This window comes from Thamnophis sirtalis, unplaced genomic scaffold (genome assembly GCF_051295495.1).
Source record: "Thamnophis sirtalis isolate CommonGarterSnake01/CBP01778 unplaced genomic scaffold, rThaSir2_p1.2 scaffold_2, whole genome shotgun sequence".
Taxonomy (NCBI): Eukaryota; Metazoa; Chordata; class Lepidosauria; order Squamata; family Natricidae; genus Thamnophis; species Thamnophis sirtalis.
Genome location: NW_028261382.1, coordinates 171,406,087 through 171,430,125, shown reverse-complemented (window position 1 = coordinate 171,430,125; position 24,039 = coordinate 171,406,087). Strand labels below are relative to the sequence as shown.

The 24,039-nt window shown below is 40.8% G+C and overlaps 1 protein-coding gene across 1 annotated transcript in view; it reads right to left on the bottom strand.

Annotated features, from left to right (window-relative positions):
• LOC148049272 (uncharacterized) overlaps nt 1-24,039 on the bottom strand; it is a 199,200-nt gene that overhangs the window by 139,551 nt on the left and 35,610 nt on the right. Inside the window, exons 3-4 of the mRNA XM_087703590.1 lie at nt 10,821-10,924; nt 3,194-3,375 (exon numbers count right to left, since the gene is read on the bottom strand). Of these exons, the coding sequence (XP_087559716.1) occupies nt 3,194-3,375; nt 10,821-10,924 (286 nt within the window). The remainder of the gene's footprint in view (nt 1-3,193; nt 3,376-10,820; nt 10,925-24,039) is intronic.

The window sequence follows — 24,039 nt, the reverse complement described above, 5'->3', positions numbered from 1 at the left end:
GAAGATCCAACTTTCTATTCATTTAAATACTTCTTTTCATGTTTACAATTATATAATTATAGGGAAGATGATATCTTTATTAAATTACCCAACAGAACCAGAAATATTCATATTCTGCTCTCATTTACGCTGCAATCATCTCCTAATGGGACTGTGCTGTAAATAATCTATAGAAGATATCATATTTAAACTGTGCAATTACTCAACACTAATTCCCAGTGAATTCAATGGAGCTTTCTTCTTAGTGGGCATGCATTAGTTTTCCAATAATAATAAAAGCTGATAATTCTGCAGTACAAATTGCAGTTTCCCCCTAGAGTTGAATTCCAATTGATTCAATGTTTTGAAACCACATCTCCTTTGGAAAACCCACTGATGAGATCCACTGTTCTTATATATACTACTTAATTTAGTACCGTGACCCGTCAAAACCGCGCCCGATTAAACCGCGTCGCTGACGTCATCAACAGGGCGACAACAGCCAGCGCGGAGAAAGAAGGGCACTTTAAATAGCGCTTTGAAAGCAAGCCGATTCAACTTAAGGTAAGGGTTAGCTTTAGGGTTAGGTTTAGGGTTAGGTTAAGGGTTAGGGTTAGGGTTAGGGTTAGGGTTAGGGTTAGGTTAAGGGTTAGGGTTAGGTTTAGGTTTAGGGTTAGGGTTAGGGTTAGATTAAGGGTTAGGATTAGGTTTAGGGTTAGGTTAAGGGTTAGGGTTAGGGTTAGGGTTAGGGTTAGGGTTAGGGTTAGGGTTAGGGTTAGGGTTAGGGTTAGGGTTAGGGTTAGGGTTAGGGTTAGGGTTAGGGTTAGGGTTAGGGTTAGGGTTAGGGTTAGGGTTAGGGTTAGGGTTAGGGTTAGGTTAAGGGTTAGGATTAGGTTTAGGGTTAGGGTTAGGGTTAGGGTTAGGGTTAGGTTAAGGGTTAGGTTTAGGGTTAGGTTTAGGATTAGGTTTAGGGGGGTTAGGTTTAGGTTTAGGGGTTAATTTTAGGTTTAGGGGTTAATTTTAGGTTTAGGGTTTACAGCATGCTTCTGTCTCTGCGCTGTTGTCGCCCTGTTGATGATGTCAGCGACGCGGTTTAGTCGGGCGCGGTTTAGTCGAGCGCGGTTTTGTGGTGGAACCATTTAGTACAGTTTCTGACTAATTGGGCTCAATTCTTTGTTTTCTGTGGTTACCTAAATGTTTCACAATTAATGGAAGTGTTAGTCCTGTCCACATGAATTTTGGGGCAACAGCATTTTGAGAACTATTGTCATGCTTATTCATGAAGAGAATCCTTGTAAAAGTTATCTTTATCTATTCAGAGAACTAAGGAAAAATGTTTTAAGTGAATATCAATAATAAATGCAATAATCATAAGGAATCTGATCTAGTGGATGAAAAGAGCCAAAAATGGTCCTCTTATATGATATGAAAATTCACTATATAGTCTTATATTCTTATGCTTGACTGCTAATCAATTATATGTGATTAAAAAAATCCAGAATTTTAAAAAAAACCCTTTCTTACGCTTTAACCATAGTATTTAAGTAAAAAAAAATTGTTGAAATATTAAGGCAGAGTTTTTAGTCAAATCAAGATAATCCTCCACATAAAAGAACACATTGTTTCTGAGAACATGATCCCATTATTTTTAGGTAAGGATCTTATAACTAATCGCTTGATAAATGGTTTGCTATCAATCCAAAAGTGTGCAAATGTTGAGAGGCCAAAAGTCATTTTTAGTTTCATAGAAATTAAAAAATGAGTCACAAGAGTAAATTCTATGCCTACTTCCATTATCTATGGTGTAATAAAGAACACACAACAATATTTTAAGCAATAGCGACTAATTACAAAAGCATTCACTTTTATCTTTAGTAGAATTGTTTTTCCAGGCTCTATGTCTACTTTAGAATTATGGAGATTAATCAAGCAACACAGTCGAATGTTTTTATAATGCTTTTGGTACAATGGTTAGTACCACCATTTAATTGACTATAATTGGAAAGAAAGTGAAGTGTTTGACCTATTTGTTGTCTCAATGTTTTTGTATCTTTTATTTTTTTATATTATATCTGAAAGGGGGGTTCATTTGAAACATGTCACTCTGAATTAATAAAAATTTTCCTCTCTGGCGTTTGGGATTGTCTTCTTTATACTCATGATTTCCAGTACCTGCCTTTATTTTCATGTCTCTTTGGGCAATTTCAGTTTCAACAATTGAATAATTATGAGCTATTTCCAAGGTTCAGGAAGCACCATGACAAAGAAGTAGATAGGATTACAATAGCAATAGCAGTTAGACTTATATACCGCTTCATAGGGCTTTCAGCCCTCTCTAAGCGGTTTACAGAGTCAGCATATTGCCCCCAACAACAATCCGGGTCCTCATTTTACCCACCTCGGAAGGATGGAAGGCTGAGTCAACCCTGAGCCGGTGAGATTTGAACAGCCGAACTGCAGAACTGCAGTCAGCTGAAGTAGCCTGCAGTGCTGTATTTAACCACTGTGACACCTCGGCTCTATATAGATATAGATCAGTGGTGGGTTTCAAAAAATTTTGGAAGCTCTTCTGTAGGTGTGGCCTGCTTTCCGGGTCCACTGGTGGAACCTCTTCTAACCAGTTCGGTAGATTTGACGAACCGGTTCTACCGAACCGGTGCGAACTGGTAGGAACCCACCTCTGATACAGATATTAGATTAAAATAATAACATTAATATAAACAATCCCCATGTATTTCATAATTTCCTCTTTCCATCCCTTAAAAGATTACACTTTGGTGGAAACTTTTTGAAAGGTTTTAGAGTCGTGCTCAAAGGCTACCAGGCACTGCAGGCAGGTGGCGCAGTGGTTAGGGTGCAGTACTGCAGGCCACTTCAGCTGACTGTTATCTGCAGTTCAGCGGTTCTAATCTCACTGGCTCAGGGTTGGCTCAGCCTTCCATCCTTCCGAGGTGGGTAAAATGAGGACCCGGATTGTTGTTGGGGGCGATATGCTGACTCTGTAAACCGCTTAGAGAGGGCTGAAAGCCCTATGAAGCGGTATATAAGTCTAACTGCTATTGCTATTGCTATTGCAGGGGGATTGTGGAGCCCAATTGTTAAAATGTCAAGTGGAAGAGACTGTGACATCACTTGGGCTATGTGGCAGATGTGTAGAAAGTAAAACTAGTTATGATGCGAATCATGAGTCAGGCTGTTGATACTCCACTCCGACCTCTTTGCATGGAAAGTTGCCCAGGAGGATAACTTCATGGTGAACCTCTTTCTCAAACTGCTCGATGTAAGGGAGAATGTCTTCGTCTTCAACTTCATCACAAAGATCAGAGGTCTTAATGCTGCTGGCGGGGCATGTAGAATCCAAAGTCTCTTCACCTTCTATCTCTTCAGCTTTCATTTCTAGAAAACAAGAATATGACTGATTCTCATGGTGAAATACAGAATAACAGAGTTGGAAGGCACCTTGGAAGTCTTCCAGGCCAACCTCCTGATCAAGTAGGAGACCCTGTATCATTCCTAACAAATGGCTGTCCAATTTCTTCTTAAAAACCTCTAGTGATGGAGCATCTTCTGCAGGCAAGTTGTGAGCTGTCCTTGATAAAGATCCATCTGTTATTTCTTGTCCTGTCTTAAGCTGCTTTGGGGAATAGGGTAACCTTGGCCCTTCAATTCTTTGTGACAACCCCTTAGATGTCCCAAAGGTGCTTTTTCAAAAGTCAACTGGACTTTCCTTGAAGATGTTTCATTTCTCCTCCAAGAAACTTCTTCAGCTGGAGAATGGAAGGATTTATATTCCTTATACTCATCTGGTTGATAGCACTATTTCTGAAAGACATTGAGGCCACTTAAAGGTTTTATCTCCGGATACGCTTCAAGGTGCTACTTGCCACCCATAAAGCCCTCCATGGTAGTGGATCTGGGTACTTGAGAGACCGCCTACTGCCGATTACCTCCACGCGACCTATCAGATCTCACCGATTAGGCCTCCTCCGAGTTCCATCTGCTGGCCAGTGCCGACTGGCGACCACGCGGAGGAGAGCCTTCTTGGTAGCAGCTCCGACCCTATGGAACGATCTCCCCGTGGAGATTCGTACCCTCACCACCCTCCAGACCTTCCGCATAGCACTTAAAACCTGGCTATCCCGTCAGGCCTGGGACTAAGATTGTAACCCGCCCGAATGGTATGAACGTTGTGTTCTTAAAATTGTATTGTTCTATATGTCCAAAGTTTGTTTTTCCCCCTTCCCTTTTTAAGTTGTAAGCCGCCCTGAGTCCCCCCAGGGAAAAGGGCGGCATATAAATTTAATAAAATACAAATACAAATACAAATTTATCTGTGTCTTCAGGGTCACCAGAATAATGCAAATGGGTGTGGAACCTTCTTGGAACTGCTGGACTGCATAGTTAAACCTCCAAGTGGCCTCAACAACTCTCAGAAAGAGTGCTATCAACCAGATGACTGCAAGGAATATAAATCCTTCCATTCTACACCATTTCCAAGAACTGAAGAAACTTCTTCAGAGCCGAGGTGGCGCAGTGGTTAGGGTGCAGTACTGCAGGCCACTTCAGCTGACTGTTATCTGCAGTTCAGCGGTTCTAATCTCACCGGCTCAAGGTTGACTCAGCCTTCCATCCTTCCGAGGTGGGTGAAATGAGGACCCAGACTGTGGGGGGCGATATGCTGACTCTGTAAACCGCTTAGAGAGGGCTGAAAGCCCTATGAAGCGGTATATAAGTCTAACTGCTATTGCTATTGCTATTCTTGGATGAGAAGCAAAACTTCTTCAAAGAAAAACAAAGGAAGACCAGCTGCCATTTGAAAAACCACCTTTGGGACAACCATGACCTGGTTGACTGGGAATCTCCATAGACATTTAGCCTCTTAGATGTTGTGTTTATTATTATATTGCTATCATGTGTAATGTAAGTATTTGGGTGGGTTTGGCCAACTACAAGATGCTCAGGGTAAGGCTGAAAGCTGTATGAACATTACACATTGGCTTTAATTGCCTCGTATAATTATTTGTAGCAGTTTACAGTTATTGCCTTATGTTCTTCTCATCTGACTCAACTCTCTGGCATCAACAAGAGAAAGAGACAGAAGCATTTCAAATGGAAATTCTGATGCTGCCAACAGAAACATTGCAGCAGCTAAAGAGAAGTTTCTGTTGCGAAAAGAGAATTCTACAAACTGAATGACCTGTCATACAAACTGAGCTGTGTTACATCCCAAAAACTATCGTCCCGTTTTATAAATGTAAGTGAGCTAATCACCCAATCAGATAGTAATCTTGCTTTATGTCTTTTCGTTCCAAGAAATTATTACTACAATTGGCCTAGTAATTGTTTTCAAAAATTGTTTTGGCTTTGCTCTCCCATTTTATTGGATGTGTACAATGAAACAAATTCCCTGTTTATTTAGTTTTAATATAGCAATAGCAATAGCAGTAGACTTATATACCGCTTCATAGGGCTTTCAGGCCTCTCTAAGCCTCTCTTACAGAGAGTCAGCATATTGCCCCCAACAATCTGGGTCCTCATTTTACCCACCTCGGAAGGATGGAAGGCTGAGTCAACCCTGAGCCGGTGGGATTTGAACCGCTGAACTGCTGATCTAGCAGTAGCCTGCAGTGCTGCATTTAACCACTGCGCCACCTTGGCTCTTTAATATTATCCAAACTGGACAAGGAACTTAAATACACATTCTGATAAGAGATTTGTTTCTTTGTTAAATGTGGCAAAATGTAAACTTTTGCTGATTGATTGCAGAATGTTCTTCCATGCTTTGTGTACCCAACACAAGGTGGCTTTATGTAGGTTATTAAGCTTCTAATTATATCAGATATTCAGCTGGGGCTTTTTTGCCCTTATTCAAATAGGAAAAATCTATTACCGTATATACTCGAGTATAGGCCGACCCGAATATAAGCCGAGGCACCTAATTTTACAACAAAAAACTGGAAAAGTTATTGACTCGAGTATAAGCCTAGGGTGGGAAATGCAGCAGCTACCGATAAATTTCAAAAATAAAAATAGATACCAATAATGCCATTGCCCATTGAATAACATATACAGCCTGCCTGTGCCCATTAAATATACAGTAGCCATTGTAAAAATTTGCTCTGCATAACAAATTATTATCACACAATACCGGTGTATTCAATGAAATACTTCACTCACCTCATGATGCTGATGTCCCGCTGTGATGATGATGCCCCGCCTCCTATGACACACGGCACAGTGATTCCTATCATTGGATCACTGTACCAGAGGAGGTGGGACATCGCTATGTGGCTGCTTGCCATAACAAGGAGGAGGTGGGACATCGTTGCACAGCGGCAGGAGGGGGAGGAAGGGGAATCGTAAGATAGCCCTGCATTACATTAGAACGTGAGGAGGGGGGATGGTGCGGTGCACGCTGCGCGGCAAACTGACACAGAGGGAGGGGAAACTCAGGGGCGCTGGGCCATTCACGAGTGTCACCCAGCGGCATGGCCCCGCCCCTTTTTCTCCTCCATTTCGGGCAAATTTTTCACTGACTCGAGTATAAGCCGAGGCGGCTTTTTTCAGCTCAAAAAGTGGGCTGAAAAACTAGGCTTATACTTGAGTATATACAGTATCTTCTTTTTTATATGAATTCTAGAAACCATGTGTCAGGCCTGCAATTATATCCCTTTTAGAATTTTGGTCTGCCACACTTTCTCTTATTTCATTATGCTGTTTCTTTAGTACAGTTGATGGGAGGGGGGAATAGAAGGAGTAGGATTGTGGAATGTGTTATTGTTTTCATTCTTTACTAGAAGCTCAAGGTCATCTTTTGTCTCCGTACTTTCATACCTGATCGAAAGCAGCTGGGTGTGGATGCCAGCGTGGAAGAAGATTGGACCATGTGATGGATTGTGGGTGTGGGGACAAGATCATGAACTTTTAACTGGATGGAATTGTGATGTCATTTCCAGTATTGGGATTCATAGCATGATGCCAACATGTCTGTCTTATTAAATTGGAACCTTAAGGATAGATCTGCCTTGGACTCTGATTTAATTCTGCATGATATTTGGAACGCTGACATCATGGGTTTTTGAGAAGGGTTTGGCTTTTTAAAATTTCCCCACAATATTTTCCTTGAATTGATATGGTGTATTAAATCTCTAAATTGTGTATGATCATGCATGATGTTACTCCTTTTTTTCATAAAATTTATGCTAAGATACATGCCAAGGTCATAATCCTTGTCCTAAGTCCTTAATCAGGATTTAGAATGTTTTTGTTTTAGAAAAAAAAAATTTGAAGAGGAATTGTTGCAAATATAGTTTACTAGTCTGCACATTTAACTCATCCCAATAGTGACACATAGCTCTTTGTCACATACATTTTCTTTTTTTTAATTTGTTTTCAATTTTTTATTTTTTTCCCAGTAAATATGTTTTTATTTTTCCATTTTCATTTCGTACAGTCACATATATACTGTGCATAACCGGGGCCATATAACATTAAACAATAAACACAGCCATTCCTCTTGTTAACAATACCCCCCAAAATACAAACCCAATGTACCACTTCGACCCTCCATACACCCTTTCTTTCGCCCCCCTCCAACTTTCCTTCTTCCCTCCAACATTCCCCTCTACCCTACTTCTCCTCCCCCTCTACCACTCCTCTCTCCCAGTACACTCCCTCCCTTCCTTCTCACCCTCCCTCCCATCCTCTCTCCCACCCTCTCTACCCTTCTTTCTTCTATCCCTCTACTCTTCCCTTCGGTGTATTTCTACTATCTATTAATATATTCAGCTTGTCCTATTTTTAGCTCTTTGTCACATACAGTGAGGTATTACCTTGCCCCTCCTCCTGCTAGATATAGAAAAGGATTGGTCCTTTAAAAACAAAGTATAGGATTCAACAGAAGTCCAGAGGCTGATGCTGAAAACAATAGAGTCTTCCATCTCTCCAGCAGCCTCAGTTTAATATTTTGGAATCTTTAGGAAGTGATGATTCCAAGAAACTGAGACAGAAAATCGATTTCTACAAGAGGATGCTCTTTCTATGGAAATAGGCAATGCATTGAATCTGAATTTTGTGCTTGGCTTCTTGTTTCCCCTTGTTGTGTGATGCTAAGTCTTAAATTTTTTATTACTATGTACAAGTTATGGTATTGGGTATTCAATGTCCATTGAATTAGTTCTCCCTTCATCCTTTGCTCCTTGTGACAAACTCATCTGCGTTATCAGACGTGCTCCAAAAATTACTAACAGCTTAGACCTAGTTAATGAGCCGGTCTAATAGGGAGGTCTTACGAAGTCTAGAAATGCACCTTTGTTCTGTTGTCTGTGAAGAGTTTCAACCAGTTGATCCTGAGGAAGTAGACAGAGTGCTGCTATGAGTTTTGCCACCTGTGTTTGGGATCCACGATCCTCCTGACTAGTTAAGGCCTCTCGGGAAGTGGCATGCATTGAATCCCAAACAATGGTCCTTGTGGGTCCTTGGTGCGCATCACTAGCACTGGTGATGTTACCTAGTTTGGGTAATTAAAGATCTGCAAGAAAACAACCAAGCTCAGAGAGCACCAAGGACCCCTCATTTCTACCCTGAGCTACAAATATTCTCCTTGAATGGTTAATTAATGGTTAATGTCTCATTGTGGCAGGATGTAGTTTCACCTACCTAGAAGCAGGCAGTGATTCACTCCCTTCTCAAGATGCCAGCTATGGGGTTGTTATTGGTTTGTTTGTTTTTTATTCTGGGAAGATTGTTGAAAAAAATAGTGACCACTGAGCTTCAGAGAGCCCCAAAAGAAGATCAGAGGTGGGTTCCTACCAGTTCGCACCTATTCGGTAGAACCGGTTCGTCAAATCTACCGAACTGGTTAGAAGAGGTTCCACCAGTGGACCCGGAAAGCAGGCCACACCTACAGAAGAGGTTCCAAAAATGTTTGAAACCCACCACTGGTCCTTGGATATGATTATTCTACACTATCATGCTCATATTTATAAAACTCAATGCCTCTGTGAAAGGTAAGGATGACTACTGCGTTTGTGGTGCAATCAGAACATTGCGTGTGTTGAAGTTGTTTTAACACAAACCAAAGATGCCTTTTAAAAAACAAGTTTACATCCTATTCTTATGCATGCCAGTGTGCTGTGTGTGAGGTAATTTAAGGTGGTTCTGACAAGTGTGGTCGGCATCTTCATATCCGGTCACATGGGCGGCAAGCCACTCCCATCCAGTCACATGGGTGGCAAGCCACTCCCACAAAGGAGGCCACACCTACAGAGTAGGTTCGAACAATTTTTGAAACCCACCACTGAAGCAGATTATCTGAACCTATCACCTGGTTCAGACCAGGTAATAGCACTGAAATGGCATTGGTCATCTTTGTGCATGATCTTGGAGAATATGAAATCAGGTGGTAAAGCCACCCTGATCTTCCTAAATCTTCTGGCCTGCTTCAATACCATCATACCTTTCACATCCTTCTCGATCAGATTAGGGGAATAATAATGGGGATGGGGTTACTGTTTTTCAGTGGTACCCTTCCTGACATAACTGGTAGGAGGCAAGGCCTCATCCTAAACTCATTAGACAATAACAATCAGTAATGGAGATCAAGTAGATGTAGCGCTAACTTTATAGCTGTTTCTTTTAAATAAACAATAGAGAGCAAATAAATAGAAGGATCAGGCACATCATGTATCTGTTTTTCATATGTATGTGTGTGTACAAAAACACCACACACACACACACACCACACACACCTAACCATTTTGTCAGTATCAGCCTGCCCTGACCTAGGATCTTTCGACCTACAGACTGTAGTTCTCAATGAGACAGGTGAATTCTAAAGTTGTTATTACTACTACTACTACTACTACTACTACTACTACTACTACTACTACTACTACTACTACTATTTTATTTATTTAAAGTTATAGTCTAGTACATCTAAAATTATGAGCCGAGGTGGCGCAGTGGTTAAATGCAGCACTGCAGGCTACTTCAGCTGACTGCAGTTCAGCAGTTCGGCTGTTCAAATCTCACCGGCTCAGGGTTGACTCAGCCTTCCATCCTTCCGAGGTGGGTAAAATGAGGACCCGGATTGTTGTTGGGGGCAATATGCTGACTCTGTAAACCGCTTAGAGAGGGCTGAAAGCCCTATGAAGCGGTAGATAAGTCTAACTGCTATTGCTATTGCTATTGCTAAAATGGGTCCAGATTAGAGAAGATTTCTGTTTATATATGTCTATAATGAAGAGTCCCAAAGTGTTTTTAAAATGTGTTTTAACAAGACATTTAAATAAACCGCAAAAAGAAATATTTAAAATTCAATATGGCTGTGGTCTTTTTGCTTGCTCTGCATTCCATTCATACAACAGGATTTAAAGCCTCAGAAAATATTTGTTTTTCTCAGCAAAAGATTCAAGTATGAGAGATCACACAATAATACCTGTAGTCCCACAATACCTTTATTCAAAGCCAAGCCAATATTGAACATCTTGTTATACCAGTTTTGACTAGGTATTTTAAATATTTTTAATTCGTGAACATGCTTAGCAGACGATTCCCGCTTCCATTCTTCAACTACACTTAAGAAACGTGGCTTAGCAGACCTGTAAACACAACGCCAGAACAAACGTAGCTCACAATTGCTTGTTCTATTGTCCACCAACACACTGTCCTTCATCAAAGACTCCCAAAGCTTCCTCTCACATTTAGAGCAGCTAAAACTTATAATTTAAATTGTAAGCTGGATATTTAAATGGAACCGAATTTGTGATCTTTGTCACCTCATTTCCATGAACGGGAAAGAATATTCTGACACAAAAATTACATACTTAATTCTGCCTCACCTTCTTTGCTGACCTCTATCCCACACTGCCTTGGGTTTATTTCCTCATCCATCAGAGGGTCAAAGTAATTTCTGCTGCATTCATTTCCTGTGGAAAGTACATGAAGTAAGGGTCAGTGATTATTAGAAGCACATGAACCAAAATGTTAATTTTGAAATCCAACACTAGCATGCAAGAGGGGCATTTCTGCTACTACTTTATAAGATATATTTTTTTTTAAAAAAACAAAGTCTTCTAAGCTGACTGCTTTCATAATTATCATCTAGGAAAAGGTCAGAAAAGGTAATTTTGGAAACAAGTTCAGTTGATGTTACTTTTGCTCAGAAATTAATGAGAAAATTCTCAAATGAAGATGATAGGTTGATTAAAATAACACCCTTAAACCTACTTCTCAACCAAAATTATTCTTGATTCTTGCTCTAAAAGAAACTGTTAAGGAAATTGTGTTTCACAGGTGACCCCTTCAATTTTAACAGTTTTAAGTTTCACCACTCAGCTTTCAACATCTGGTACATCTTTAATACTATTGTCAACCATGGAAGTGTTTAATTACAGAGGAAATTCTGTGAATGCTGCCTCATTAATCTGAGCCGCAATTGTATTCGCTTGGGCTCAGCATCCACATAACAATTTGATGGGATAAAACTACTCATTTAGCAGTTTCCATTTCCATAGCTGGGTGTACATGGTGCTTCAGGAACTAATGAAATTTATATTTTGTTTTTAAAAGGGAGAGGAGGGCATAGCTGACACAAACCCGTATCTTTACAAGAGAAACGGTTTTGGTTCTTTATTCTTTTCCAGTAATGAAGAAGAGTTCAAGTAGTGCTTGGCTTAACGACTACAATCGAGCCCCAAATTTCCATAGCTAAGTGAAACGTTTATTAAGTGAATTTTGCCCCATTTTATGACTTTTCTTGCCACTGTTATTAAGTGAAACACTGCAATTGTTAAGTTAGTAACAACTAACTTATGGTTGCAATTTTGTAAGATAACAGCACCAATAAGAGCCGAGGTGGCGCAGTGGTTAGGGTGCAGTACTGCAGGCCACTTCATCTGACTGTTATCTGCAGTTCAGCGGTTCAAATCTCACCGGCTCAAAGGTTGACTCAGCCTTCCATCCTTCCGAGGTGGGTGAAATGAGGACCCGGATTGTTGGGGGCGATATGCTGACTCTGTAAACCGCTTAGAGAGGGCTGAAAGCCATAGAAAGCTCTATGAAGCAGTATATAAGTCTAACTGCTATTGCTATTGCTAATATTATGCATCATATGTCAAGAGTGACCAAAAGGGACTTGTTCAAGGCCAACCCGATGATCATTTCATTCCTATAATTATTTGAAACTGAACCTCTTCACTCATTTACATTGATTTAATATTTTTTAGGGGCTTCCAACCCATGACATGGAAGGGAAAGAACTCAGCAAAGGACAGATGAAGAAATTAAAGAAAATGTATGAAGCACAAGAAAAACTGCAAGGAATTTCTTCAAATGAATCAAAAAGGAGTTGCAAACTGAAAATAAAATCTGGACAGTATTTTTCCTAAAGAAATGCAAAAGATGGGTAACATTAGTGGAAGTAACAAGTTGTTTCTGTGTGTGCCATACTGTGCTGACATATATAATCTAGTTGCAGATATCAATACAACTTTTTTTACAATAATAAAATCCATATAACATTTGTGCAATACAATCAAGAATAACTAAGAACCAACAAAACCTAATTTAGTTTTATCTGAATATTCACTTTTTCTGAACTAATTTGTGAATTAGAATACACTCAGATGGAGAAAATGTCTATAAGACGTTTTACCTTTAGGAAAATATGTAAAAAATTAATACGGCTTATTCATCCGTTCTGTTAGGGGTATCTCCGTTGGGAGACAGAAAGTAGTGCAGCAGAATGTACAGCTAGAGAGAAAGAATGTTGCTAGTAGAAACACACGAATAGAGTTTCAGACACTGCTAGTAAAAGCAAGTAGCTTTACTACTGATAATTGCTTCACAAGCAGTGATAGTAGATCGTAGATATTAGTCTAAACACAATTCAAAGAACAAACAATAGCTTATAGTCACAGTTCACATTCCAGTCATCAAGTCATCAAGCATAGGACAAGCAGAGAGAGAGAGAGATTGATTGATTGATTGATTACATTTATATGCTGCCCTTTTCCCCGAAGGGGACTCAGGGCGGCTCACAATTCAATCAGGGAAGGAGGTACAGACAGGAGGATAAAAAGACGAGACATAACAATACAAAATTTAAAAACACACAACAACCATACCATTCGAGAAGGGGGGCAAAAACTCTTTAGCCCCAGGCCTGTCGGAACAGCCAGGTTTTAAGGGCTTTGCGGAAGGCCTGGAGGGTGGTGAGGGTTCGAATCTCCATGGGGAGCTCGTTCCAGAGGGTCGGAGCAGCCACAGAGAAGGCTCTCCTCTGGGTAGTCGCCAGTCGGCATTGGCCGGTGGATGGAATTCGGAGGAGGCCTAATCTGTGGGATCTGATCGGTCTATTGGAGGTAATTGGCAGCAGGCGGTCTCTCAAGTACCCAGGTCCAATACCATGAAGGGCTTTATAAGTGACGAAGAGAGTGAGCTCTCTTGATTCCTTCTTATTGTAAAGTTAATTACAGTTGTTAAGTACATCCACTCATTTAAAGCAACAACAACCTTTTGTTATTGTATATAGATATATATTGTCTACCCAACACTAGGAGTATACTCCCAACAAGTTCGCTTGTCAAAAGGTCGCAAAAGGAGATCACATGACCATGGGACACTGAAACCATCATAAATATGAGCCAGTTGCCTAGTGTATGAATTTTGATCACATGACCATGGGGATGCTACAACAGTTGTAAGTGTAAACAACAGTCATAAAACACTTTTTTCAGTGCCACTGTAACTTTGAACAATCACTAAATGCAGTCTTGTAAGTCGGGGATTATCTTTAGAAGCAGATTAACATTTACATTGGAGAATGTTACTGAATGAGAAGTGGCAAGAATATTACTCTTATTCTCCATCTATAAGCGGATTGCTATAATATAGGAGTGGGAGGGTAGTCTTTAGGCTTTCCATGGTAGTAATGATTGAAGGCATACATAGAACAGATGCGATCTTTCTGTAGCAATGGTACTACTTAAAAATTGTGAGGGTGCTACAGTTAGGCAAAGCAGAAGGATTCTGCCTTGTTAAGTAGAAAAACCCGTCGTTGCAAGCTTCACAACTGAATCAGCTAAATCGGAGGTGGGATTCAGCAGGTTCTGACCAGTTCTGAAGAACCAGTAGTGGAAATTTTGAGTAGTTTGGAGAACCGGCAAATACCACCTCTGACAGGCCCCACCCCCATCTATTCTCTGCCTCCCAAGTTCCAGCTAATCGGGAGGAAATGGGGATTTTGCCATAACCTTCCCCTGGAGTGGGGTGGGAATGGAGATTTTACAGTATCCTTCCCCTGCCATGCCCACCAAGCCACACCTACCAAGCCATGCCACGCCCTCCAAGCCACGCCCACAGAACTGCTAGTAAAAAAATTGAATCCCACAACAATTGAATGTTTTTCTTGGCTTATTGTGCATACTATTTTTTTAAAAAAATTGTTATTATTTTATTACAGGAATGAAATAAAGGAATATCTTAACATAGTTCATAGTTCATAGTTTTATTGATTTGTATGCCGCCCACTCATGAAGGACTCCGAGCGGCTTACAATAAAACAAGGGAGGTGGAATAATACACAAACAACATTAAAATATACAACAGTCACAATCTCTGGGGGGCTGGATATTTCAAGAGCCCCCTGGCCTGCTGGAGCAGCCAGGACTTAACAGCTTTGCGGAAGGCTGGGAGGGTAGTAAGGGTCTGGATCTCCACGGGGAGATCATTCCAGAGGGCTGGCGCTGCAACAGAGAAGGCTCTCCCCCAGGGAGTCGCCAGTTGACATTGGCTGGCAGATGGAATCCGGAGGAGACCTAACCTGTGTGATCGAATCGGTCTAGGGGAGGTGATCGGCAGGAGGCGGTCTCTCAGGTACCCAGGTCCGATGCCATGAAGGGCTTTATAGGTAACGACCAGCGCCTTGAAGCGGATCCGGAGACTAATGGGTAACCAGTGCAGCTCGCGGAGGATAGGTGTAACGTGGGTGTACCTGGGTGCACCCACGATCGCTCGCACGGCTGCGTTCCGGACCAGCTGGAGTCTTCGAACACTCTTCAAGGGCAGCCCCATGTAGAGCGCATTACAATAATCCAGTCTTTGGATGCATATGCCATGAGACCGGGATACACATTTGGGATGTGAAAATAAAGGGATTTGGTCTTATATTTTTCAAACGTCTTCCCTCAGATAAAATAAATTAAAATGAAAACACACACCCAGAGACACGGGCAAGGATCAAAGAGATATGACAAGGAAAACAAAGGCAAGAAATATTGAGAAACAATATATTTACTTTTGCTTTACTTTAAAAAAAAAACATAATGCCAGCAGCAGCTCTTTCTCAGCAACTAAATTAAACTTTGATATGAAACTAGGTTTAATTTAGATTTCTGGACTGGCCACACTTCGACTGTCAGGGTCTATTTTTTTCCATGCAGTAAGTACAGGACCTGAAAATTTGCTTTACCTTGAGGTCTCAATAAAAGGGGGGAAATAAATGAGTTTCATTTTTGTTACTTTATCTGTCAACAACTACTAGGCTGGTATGAATCCTGGCAGCATGTAATCAAAGCCTTATGTACCGCAATAACAGAGCTGGTCTACCTTATACGGCGTAATTGTTTTTCTCTAGCACAAAGCGGTGTGAGAACATGCTTTCTTGCAGATGTTAATCTTGACCATTAAAAGTGAAAATGGTGATGCAAATTCTTTTTTCTTTTTTTTGTAAATGTGTTTTTATTTTCCATTTTCATTTTCGTACAGTCACATATATACTGTGCAGAACCGGGGCCATATAACATTAAACAATAAACACAGCCATTCCTCTTGTCAATAATACCCCCCAAAATAAAAACCCAATGTACCTCTTCGACCCTCCATACACCCTTTCTTTCGCCCCCCTCCAACTTTCCATTTTCCCTCCATCATTCCCCTCTACCCTACTTCCGCTCCCCCTCTACCACTCCTCTTTCCCGATACACTCCCTCCCTTCCTTCTCACCCTCCCTCCAATCCTCTCTCCCACCCTCTCTACCCCTCTTTCTTCTATCCCTCTACTCCTCCCTTCGGTATATTTCTACTATCTATTAATATATTCAGCTTGACCTATTTTTACACTGGAATTAAAGAGCAACAGTATACAAGTGCAATTGTGTTACTTTGAAATCTAACACATACTATATATCCCCCCTTCCCCCTCCCCCCTAAGACCCCACCTCCCTTCCCCCCCCCCCGGTGATGCAAATTCTTCAGTGCTAACCATGCTCCTGATCAGTACTTGCATAAAGACAAATAGGTCTTTAAATAGACTGGACTTGAATCAATTCACATTTATACTGTTGGATCCCCTTTTAACTTATAGCAAACAATTGCAATGAAACATAGATAACTGTTCTGACCCCCCTCGTCCCACACCAACACACTCCGAGTCAAAGATATTTTACGGAATTTATTAACAGATAGACAGGTCCTTGGCAGCAAACCGGCACAGATAAGCCTTGGCAGCAATCCCAACACAGATAAGCTGTGCTGGGCTTATCTGCCAGGCTCACAAGACTGTTCTCCAACATTCGTTCGTGGGTTGACTTCTGCAAAAAGGGCGTGTGCAAAAGCAGTCTTTTTATAATCTGGAGAGGAGCCTAATGACCACCAGCTGAGTGCAATTACCTCCTGTACTTGCGCAACTGTTCCTGACGCCTATTAGCTCTTCGGTGCCGGGCATCCAGGAACAACTCACTGCTGACATAGCTAGGTAGCCCCATAAAGTGCATTGCAGAAGATGGTTAAGGTTGGAAGAAAATGAAAGGTGTAATTCTCTAGTAGAATTAGAGCTGACTATTAATAAGTTCCATGTCAAGCGCAGGAAATCTGGAACCAAGATAGTTTGAAAGAGTACAGGTTTATTGCATGCCAACACTCTACACTCTGAACTACTAATGTTCAAAGCAAATTGGTGACTGATAAGGACTAACAGAAGCCAAAGTGGACTTAAATATTTTGTGAGCACGAAGCACTCAAGACTGATGACACACTTAACCCTCTGCCTCAGTCTAAGCCTAGTCATTTCCTACATTCCACTTACCATCACAGCTAAATGGATTGTCCACCATAGACAGTGATGTGCAGTGAGGTTTATGGCTGGTGAGGCAAGCGGGCAAAAGCCGCCCTATGTCAGACACAGCGGCAGGGCTTTTGGACATAGCGGGATGCCTCTACATCAGACACAGCGGCAGGGCTTTCGGACGCCCCGGAACTGTGTCCGCCATAGAGGCAGGATGGTGACATATATCTATGGTGGACACAGCCCCAGGGCGTCCAAAAGCCCTGCCACTATGTCCGACATAGAGGCGTCCCGCTATGTCCAAAGGCCCTGCCGCTATGTCCAAAAGCCCTGCTGCTATGTCCGCCATAAAAAAAATGCCAACCCACGTGCCAGCAGAAGCGGGTAAAACACACACACACACAAATTACTTACAATAATACAATTACTTACAAATTACATTAATTTTGAATTCCTCCCCCTCCCTCCAACCCACATACCTTTTCCAGCTGTTTCACAGAGGATTTCAACTCTGCTCTTGTCTGTCATGATGAAAATGTAAAAATGTAAAAGGAAAAAGGCAAGAGCTCCTGAGGTCAGGCTGGGCTAGCTGCTGCCAGAGTCCCCAATGGATGACTCTGCTTAACTGTTTAAAAAAGCCTCTTATAAAAACGCCCTCTACAGGAGGAGGCGAGAGAACCAAGTCCCTCATCTACATAAGGAATTTTTCGGCTTTTAACCCTTGCTTAACTCTGCTCGAGTGATCATAAAGGTAGACTAAATGAGGCACATGGTTCTCCCGCCTCCTCCTGTAGAGGGCACTTTTTAAGAGGCTTTTTTAAACAGTTAAGCACTAAGCAACTACCTCAGCCTTTTTCCTTTTACATTTTTTTTCTTTTCATGATGACAGTGGTGAGGCCCTGCCTCTCCTAACTGCACGTCACTGACCATAGATGATCCACCCTGGGTTTGATTAATCTCTTCAGGCCAAAACTGAAACACATTTTGTTTACAGTCCAAATTCAGAGTCTAGGCCTTGCAATGATCTCACTGAAGTTCTCACCTTCATAAAGTTCTCTACTCTTTTAAAACTCAATGCCTTCTGAAAACTGAGAAGCCAGGAAGCAGTCTGAGAATAGTTTCCAAAACACTGCTTCCCTCTTCTCTTTCTCAACCGGAAAACCTGAATTGAGAAAATCAGTACCTAATTAAATTACTGTTTTAACCTTTCTGGCACCTGGGACTGATTTTGGAAGAAAAACTGTCTTCCACTGTCCGGAGGAGGGATGATTTCATGCACAACCTAGATTCTGTACATATGCAGTTGAAACTTTTATTTGTGCGCCCAGGGGATGGGGACGTCTGATCTATATGGAAGTCACTGTTTCATTATTTCTGGGAGTACCTTGATGTGGAGTTTATTATTCACTATCCCATTCTTGTTCTCACTGGAAAGATGTAGACCAAGGGGTTCAGAGCTACACCCTTAAGCTGAGAGAATATTTTCTCACATAATATTTTTTATTTCCATTTCATTCTATACAATCACATGTTTACTGTGCATAACCGGAGCATGTAACATTGAGTAATAAACACAGCCTTCACTTATATAGAAAATGCCCCCTACAATACAAACCCAATATACCACCTTGGCCCACCATACACCCTCTTTCAACCCCCTCCAACTTTCATTCTTCCTTCTTACATACCCCTCTACTACCTACTTCCCCTCCCCCTCTATCACTCCCTCTCTTCATCCATTCCCTCCCTCCCTTCTCCTCCTCCTCTCTCTCACCCTCTCCACCCTCCTTCTTCTTTCACTCAACTCCTCCCTTCGGTTTACTTCTATTACCTTCCAGTATATTCAGCTTGTTCTATTTTAACACTAACATTAAAAAGCCACAGTATACAAGTGCAATCATGTACTTTAGAATTTAACACATATTATATTTCCCCCCTCCCCCCAGAACCCCACCTCCCTTCCCTCCCCCCGACTTCCCAGAGCCCATACACGGTATAACTTTTTAACAATCACAGTCTAAAATGTCTCTACATTGAGCTCAGCTTCTTACTGTTACCCAAATTTTAAACAATTTAAGTTATTACTGATGTTAAGCATAAGCTATGATGGTTTAGTTGAATTTTGTAACATAATTGGGAGAAGACTCATGGTAACTGTGCTTCTTTTTGCCAGATGGTCTACTAACTCTGCCTCACCACCCTAATTCACCCCACCTTACTTGGCACAGACATTATTTTTATTTCCTCACCAAAAAATCCATTCTACTCTGAGTTGCAGAATATACTAATTGATTAAGCTGAAAAATCTACTCTGCAAAGAGTAGCATTTAGTAAACATTCACTGTGCCATATAATTGTGAATTGTGAAGATTCTTATTTTGAAACAGGTTAGCGATTAAGTTACTTGGATTGGCTGAAGTAATTGAGTATATTTCAAGCTTAACATCTCTAGCCTCAATATGAACATTATGTAGAGAACTGTGATGACATAATATATACATGGGAATAAAATACTTCATAAATTAAAAAGGTAATCATTGGCTGACAAACAGCATTTGGAAGGCCTCTGATATCTAGTTTTATTTTAAGATTGACACTACTGTAGTGAAAAAACTGTCCTGCCCTTTATCATGTTGAATTCAAGTGGGTTTTTTTTTAAAACTTTTAACATAACAATCAGTGGTGGGTTTCAAAAAAAATTCGAACCTATTCTGTGGGTGTGGCCTCCTTTGTGGGAGTGGCTTGGTGGCCATGTGACCTTGTGGGAGTGGCTTGCCAGCCATGTTTTCTCTCTCTCTCTCTCTCTCTCTCTCTCTCTCTCTCTCTCTCTCTCTCTCTCTCTCTCTCTTTCCTTCCTTTTGTCTCTGTCCCTTTTTCCTTTTTTTCTTTCATCTCTCTCTCACTTTTTCTTTCTTTTTTCTTTTTTTATTTCTTTCTTCCTTTTTCTTTCTCTTTCTGTGTGTGTGTTTGTGTGTGTGTGTGTCAGTGTGTGTGTGTTTGTGTCAGTAGTGGGTTTCAAAAAATTTTGGAACCTCTTCTATAGGTGTGGCCTGCTTTCTGGTGGAACCTCTTCTAACCGGTTTGGTAGATTTGATGAACCGGTTCTACTGAACTGGTTCAAACTGGTAGGAACCCACCTCTGATAACAATACAATACAAAGAAAGACAGTTTTGATGGAGCTTCTTCTAGCATGTACTTCCCTAGAAACTACAAGTCATAAAAGCAATTCTGCAAAGAATTATATTTTCATCAACCATATTGCTTTATCAGTTTCAGCATAGCAGGTTTTAGGACAATCTATCTGGTTGGGGGAGTCAGGATACAATGCTTGAATCAACATGGAATGGACAGGTTAGATCAAGGACATAACCATTGTCACTCAAGCTGATGATGATCAAAGGTGAAATCTCACCTCTTGGTTCAGTTTGGGCTCGCAACCTGAGTTTTTGTGGGTGAGCTGCAAGACTGCTAGTCAGCTTGTCATATCTAATAAGTCCAGTCTGATGTGTTGAAATATCAGTATTGCTGATGTTCAAAGCTGCGTTTTCGAAGGCTTCAATTGAAACTTTCTCATCTTTTGCTGTTGGAGTCGTGGGGAAGCAACAAGGTCAAAAGTGTACTTTTCCAACTAACGTAATGACAAGCAGAGCATTCCTTCCAATCCTTACATTTACTTGTGTGGTATCGGCATCAAATATAACCAAAATAGAATTAAATTAAAATTAACTCTTTATTAAAAAGAGGGGGGGGACACACAAATGATTAAAATAATTACAAACAGCACTCTGACAAGCAAGAACAAAAATTTGCCTAAAGCCATTTGTCTGTAATTATTTAATTAATCCTTACACAAATTATGAGCAATAACTCATCGAGCAAAGCTCAGCCATCAGAAAGTCAGACGACTTCGATTTCTTCTGCTTAGTTTGTTCCCGAGCCTTCTGTTGGAACTTCTGGAGGGAAATTGTTAAATGAATAAATGAGCTTAAGAATGTAGATCATCCTCTAAGAGCCACAACTAACACAGTATTTTAAATATGGGATGGCATTGAAATGTCACTTCATTTACATCTCCACTAAAGGGGTCAACTACTAACTGAACAACAGAAGTGGAAAAAAATAAATAAGAAAAAGAGAAGAAAAGTAAAACAAATGCCAAATGAAGGTCATATTAAAATTCTTCACTTAAAAAAAAAATACTTTTGGTTATGTTTCCAAAAGAGTCTTCGCCCTTTTTTTGCATCTAAGCATTCGGTAGATGTATATTTATTTATTTATTTATTTATTTATTAGACTTATATACCGCTTCATAGGGCTTTCAGCCCTCTCTAAGTGGTTTACAATTTTTTTTAGCAAATTGAGCCAGCAACTTGCCCCCACAGTCAGGGTCCTCCTTTCACCCACCTCGGAAGGATGGAAGGCTGAGTCGACCTTGAGCCGGTGAGATTTGAACCGCTGAACTGCAGATCACAGTCAGCTAAAGTGGCCTGCAGTACTGCACCCTAACCACTGCGCCACCTCGGCTCTTTGTATTTCCTTCTCCTTTCACTAGGGCCAGTTACATTAAAACATTGATAAATCAAATCAAAGAACTGTTAATATAATCAAGATCACTATCTTTGAGTGAGAAGTGTTGTTGAAATCATAGGAAACACTGTGTGGTTTCCTGATTTTGCTCAAAACTCCATGAAAACAGAGGACAATCCATTCAGACAGGACGTTAACGCGAGATTTTAATACGTTATCTCACGGAAGCTCAAATGATATTGAGAGGGTTCTGCTTTAATTGGTGAGGGGCCTGGTTTTTAAAAAGATAAGGATCTGCAGATGGGATTAGCTAATTGTTTTCTCTACTTCTGTCTTACTATCACCTATTTCCAGACTCTTGTGGATCTCAAACTGTTGGGAGACATATCCATTTGGTTCAATTCCAAGCTGGGAGAAAGCCACTGGAGACAAAATGGAGTCTAAAGGCTAGTGTAAAATCTCCATTCCCACCCCACTCCAGGGGAAGGTTACTGCAAAATCCCCATTTCCTCCCGATGAGCTGGGACTCGGGAGGCAGAGAATAGATGGGGGCAGGGCCAAAACCAGTGGTATTTACCGGTTCTCCAAACTACTCAAAATTTCCACTACTGGTTCTCCAAAGCTGGTCAGAACCTGCTGAATACCACTTCTGGTATTGTGATGATAAATCTTCAATACTTGAATCTTCATCTCTTTGATTAACTGATGGCTTGATTAATCATATAAATTTGACTTTGACTTTAGTGACCATATAGTTAGGTTTTTTTAAAAAAAAAACTAGGCGTGATATTCTCCAACATCAAAATTCAAAAGCATCAATACTCCAACTTTTGTTTTAATAGAATACCATTATTTGCATGATTGTGATTTTTGTAGGCATGGACACATCACAATATCTGAATATATTTTGAAAGCTGTTCTATCAATTGCTAGCTTGCAGTGTATTTCTTGACTGCTTGTTCCTTTAACGTTGATGACTAAACCTAAAAGACATAAGCTATCTATCACTTCAAAGGTATTCAGACATGCATACTTATATGGTGCCACATCTACAAGACATATCTGATGTCACATCCTCTTGAATAATTGATATTTGCTTAGCTTAATATCCAAACTATGCACCAAGGCAATGTTTTGAAATAATTTCATTTGAGCCATAGGTGACATTTTACTAGGCTGTAATGCAGAAAGCAGCAATCGGATACCAAAATTTAAAATTAAATATAATTCCTAGCATGCTGTTGTATTCTAATTTCAGCCTCCCCCTCAGTTAAAAAGTTGTTATTTACAAAAGTTGAGCCTATCTATGTTGTGGAGAGCAAAGGTGTGTTATGTGGAAGATGCTAAGTTCCTCTTTGTTTCGGCTTAGAGATGAGTTCAACTCTGAGCTTAATAAACACAGTCAGTTCACCTTTGGTGTCATTGCTTCTTCATAAATGAATAATATAAGGTGTCAGAAGTGGAGCTGAATTCACATGCAGTCTGGTGGCAGGCTAGAGAAACAATAGGTACCTTGAATTGCTATGAACTCATTTTGCAATAGAAAGACACTTTGTATGCAAAATCTACCAATAATATTCAGGTCCTTAGATATCTGTTGTGGCCCAGCAGGAGCCGTTGGAGCTGCCACCAGACTCCGACAGCGAGGGGCCCTATGAGTCAGCTCTGGAGGATGTGGAGGACCCTGGACAGGGTTCCGACTCCGAGCAGGGCGCAGAGAGGCTGGTTGGCCACCAGGCGGCACCTGAGCCTTGGACCAGTGGGGAGGAGACAAGGGGGAGTGATCCGGATGCCAGTAGTGAGTTGTTTCTGTATGCCCAGCACCAAAGAGCTAATAATAGGTGTCTGGAACAGTTGCGCAAGTACAGGAGGTAATTGCACTCAGCTGGTGGTCATTAGGCTCTTCTCCAGACTATAAAAAGACTGCTTGTGCACACGCCCCTCTTGCAGAAGTCAACGCATTGACTAAAAGTTGGAGAACTTTGGTAACTAGCTTGGCAGGCTGGATTGCTGCCAAGGCTAGTCTGAGTTGCTGCCAAGGTCCTTATCTGTTTGTTGTGCTTGGCTTTCAGCCACCGAGGTTTTGGTTTCTTGCTAATAAAGTACATTCCAGTTAAGCTTGTCTCGGCATTCATTACTGGATGGAGGAGGGGGTCAGAACAGATATCCAAAAAAATATTTTAAAGTGAACTGTTCTCATACCCTTTGTCCAGCAAATGTCATCACAGGGAAATGATTAACTACAAATTAAGGAATTTTCCCCAAGTTTTTTATGTTTATACATATATATTAATCTTTATTTTATATGTATATGCTTTAACCTGATTTACTAATATACAATTGGAATGGCCTATAAGCTCAGCAAATAAACAGATTGAAGAACAACACACAATTCAGCATATAGAAGTTATATCCTTACTTCCTATATAAAAGTTATTGTGTGTCCTAAGTTTTTTTTTTTTCTACCA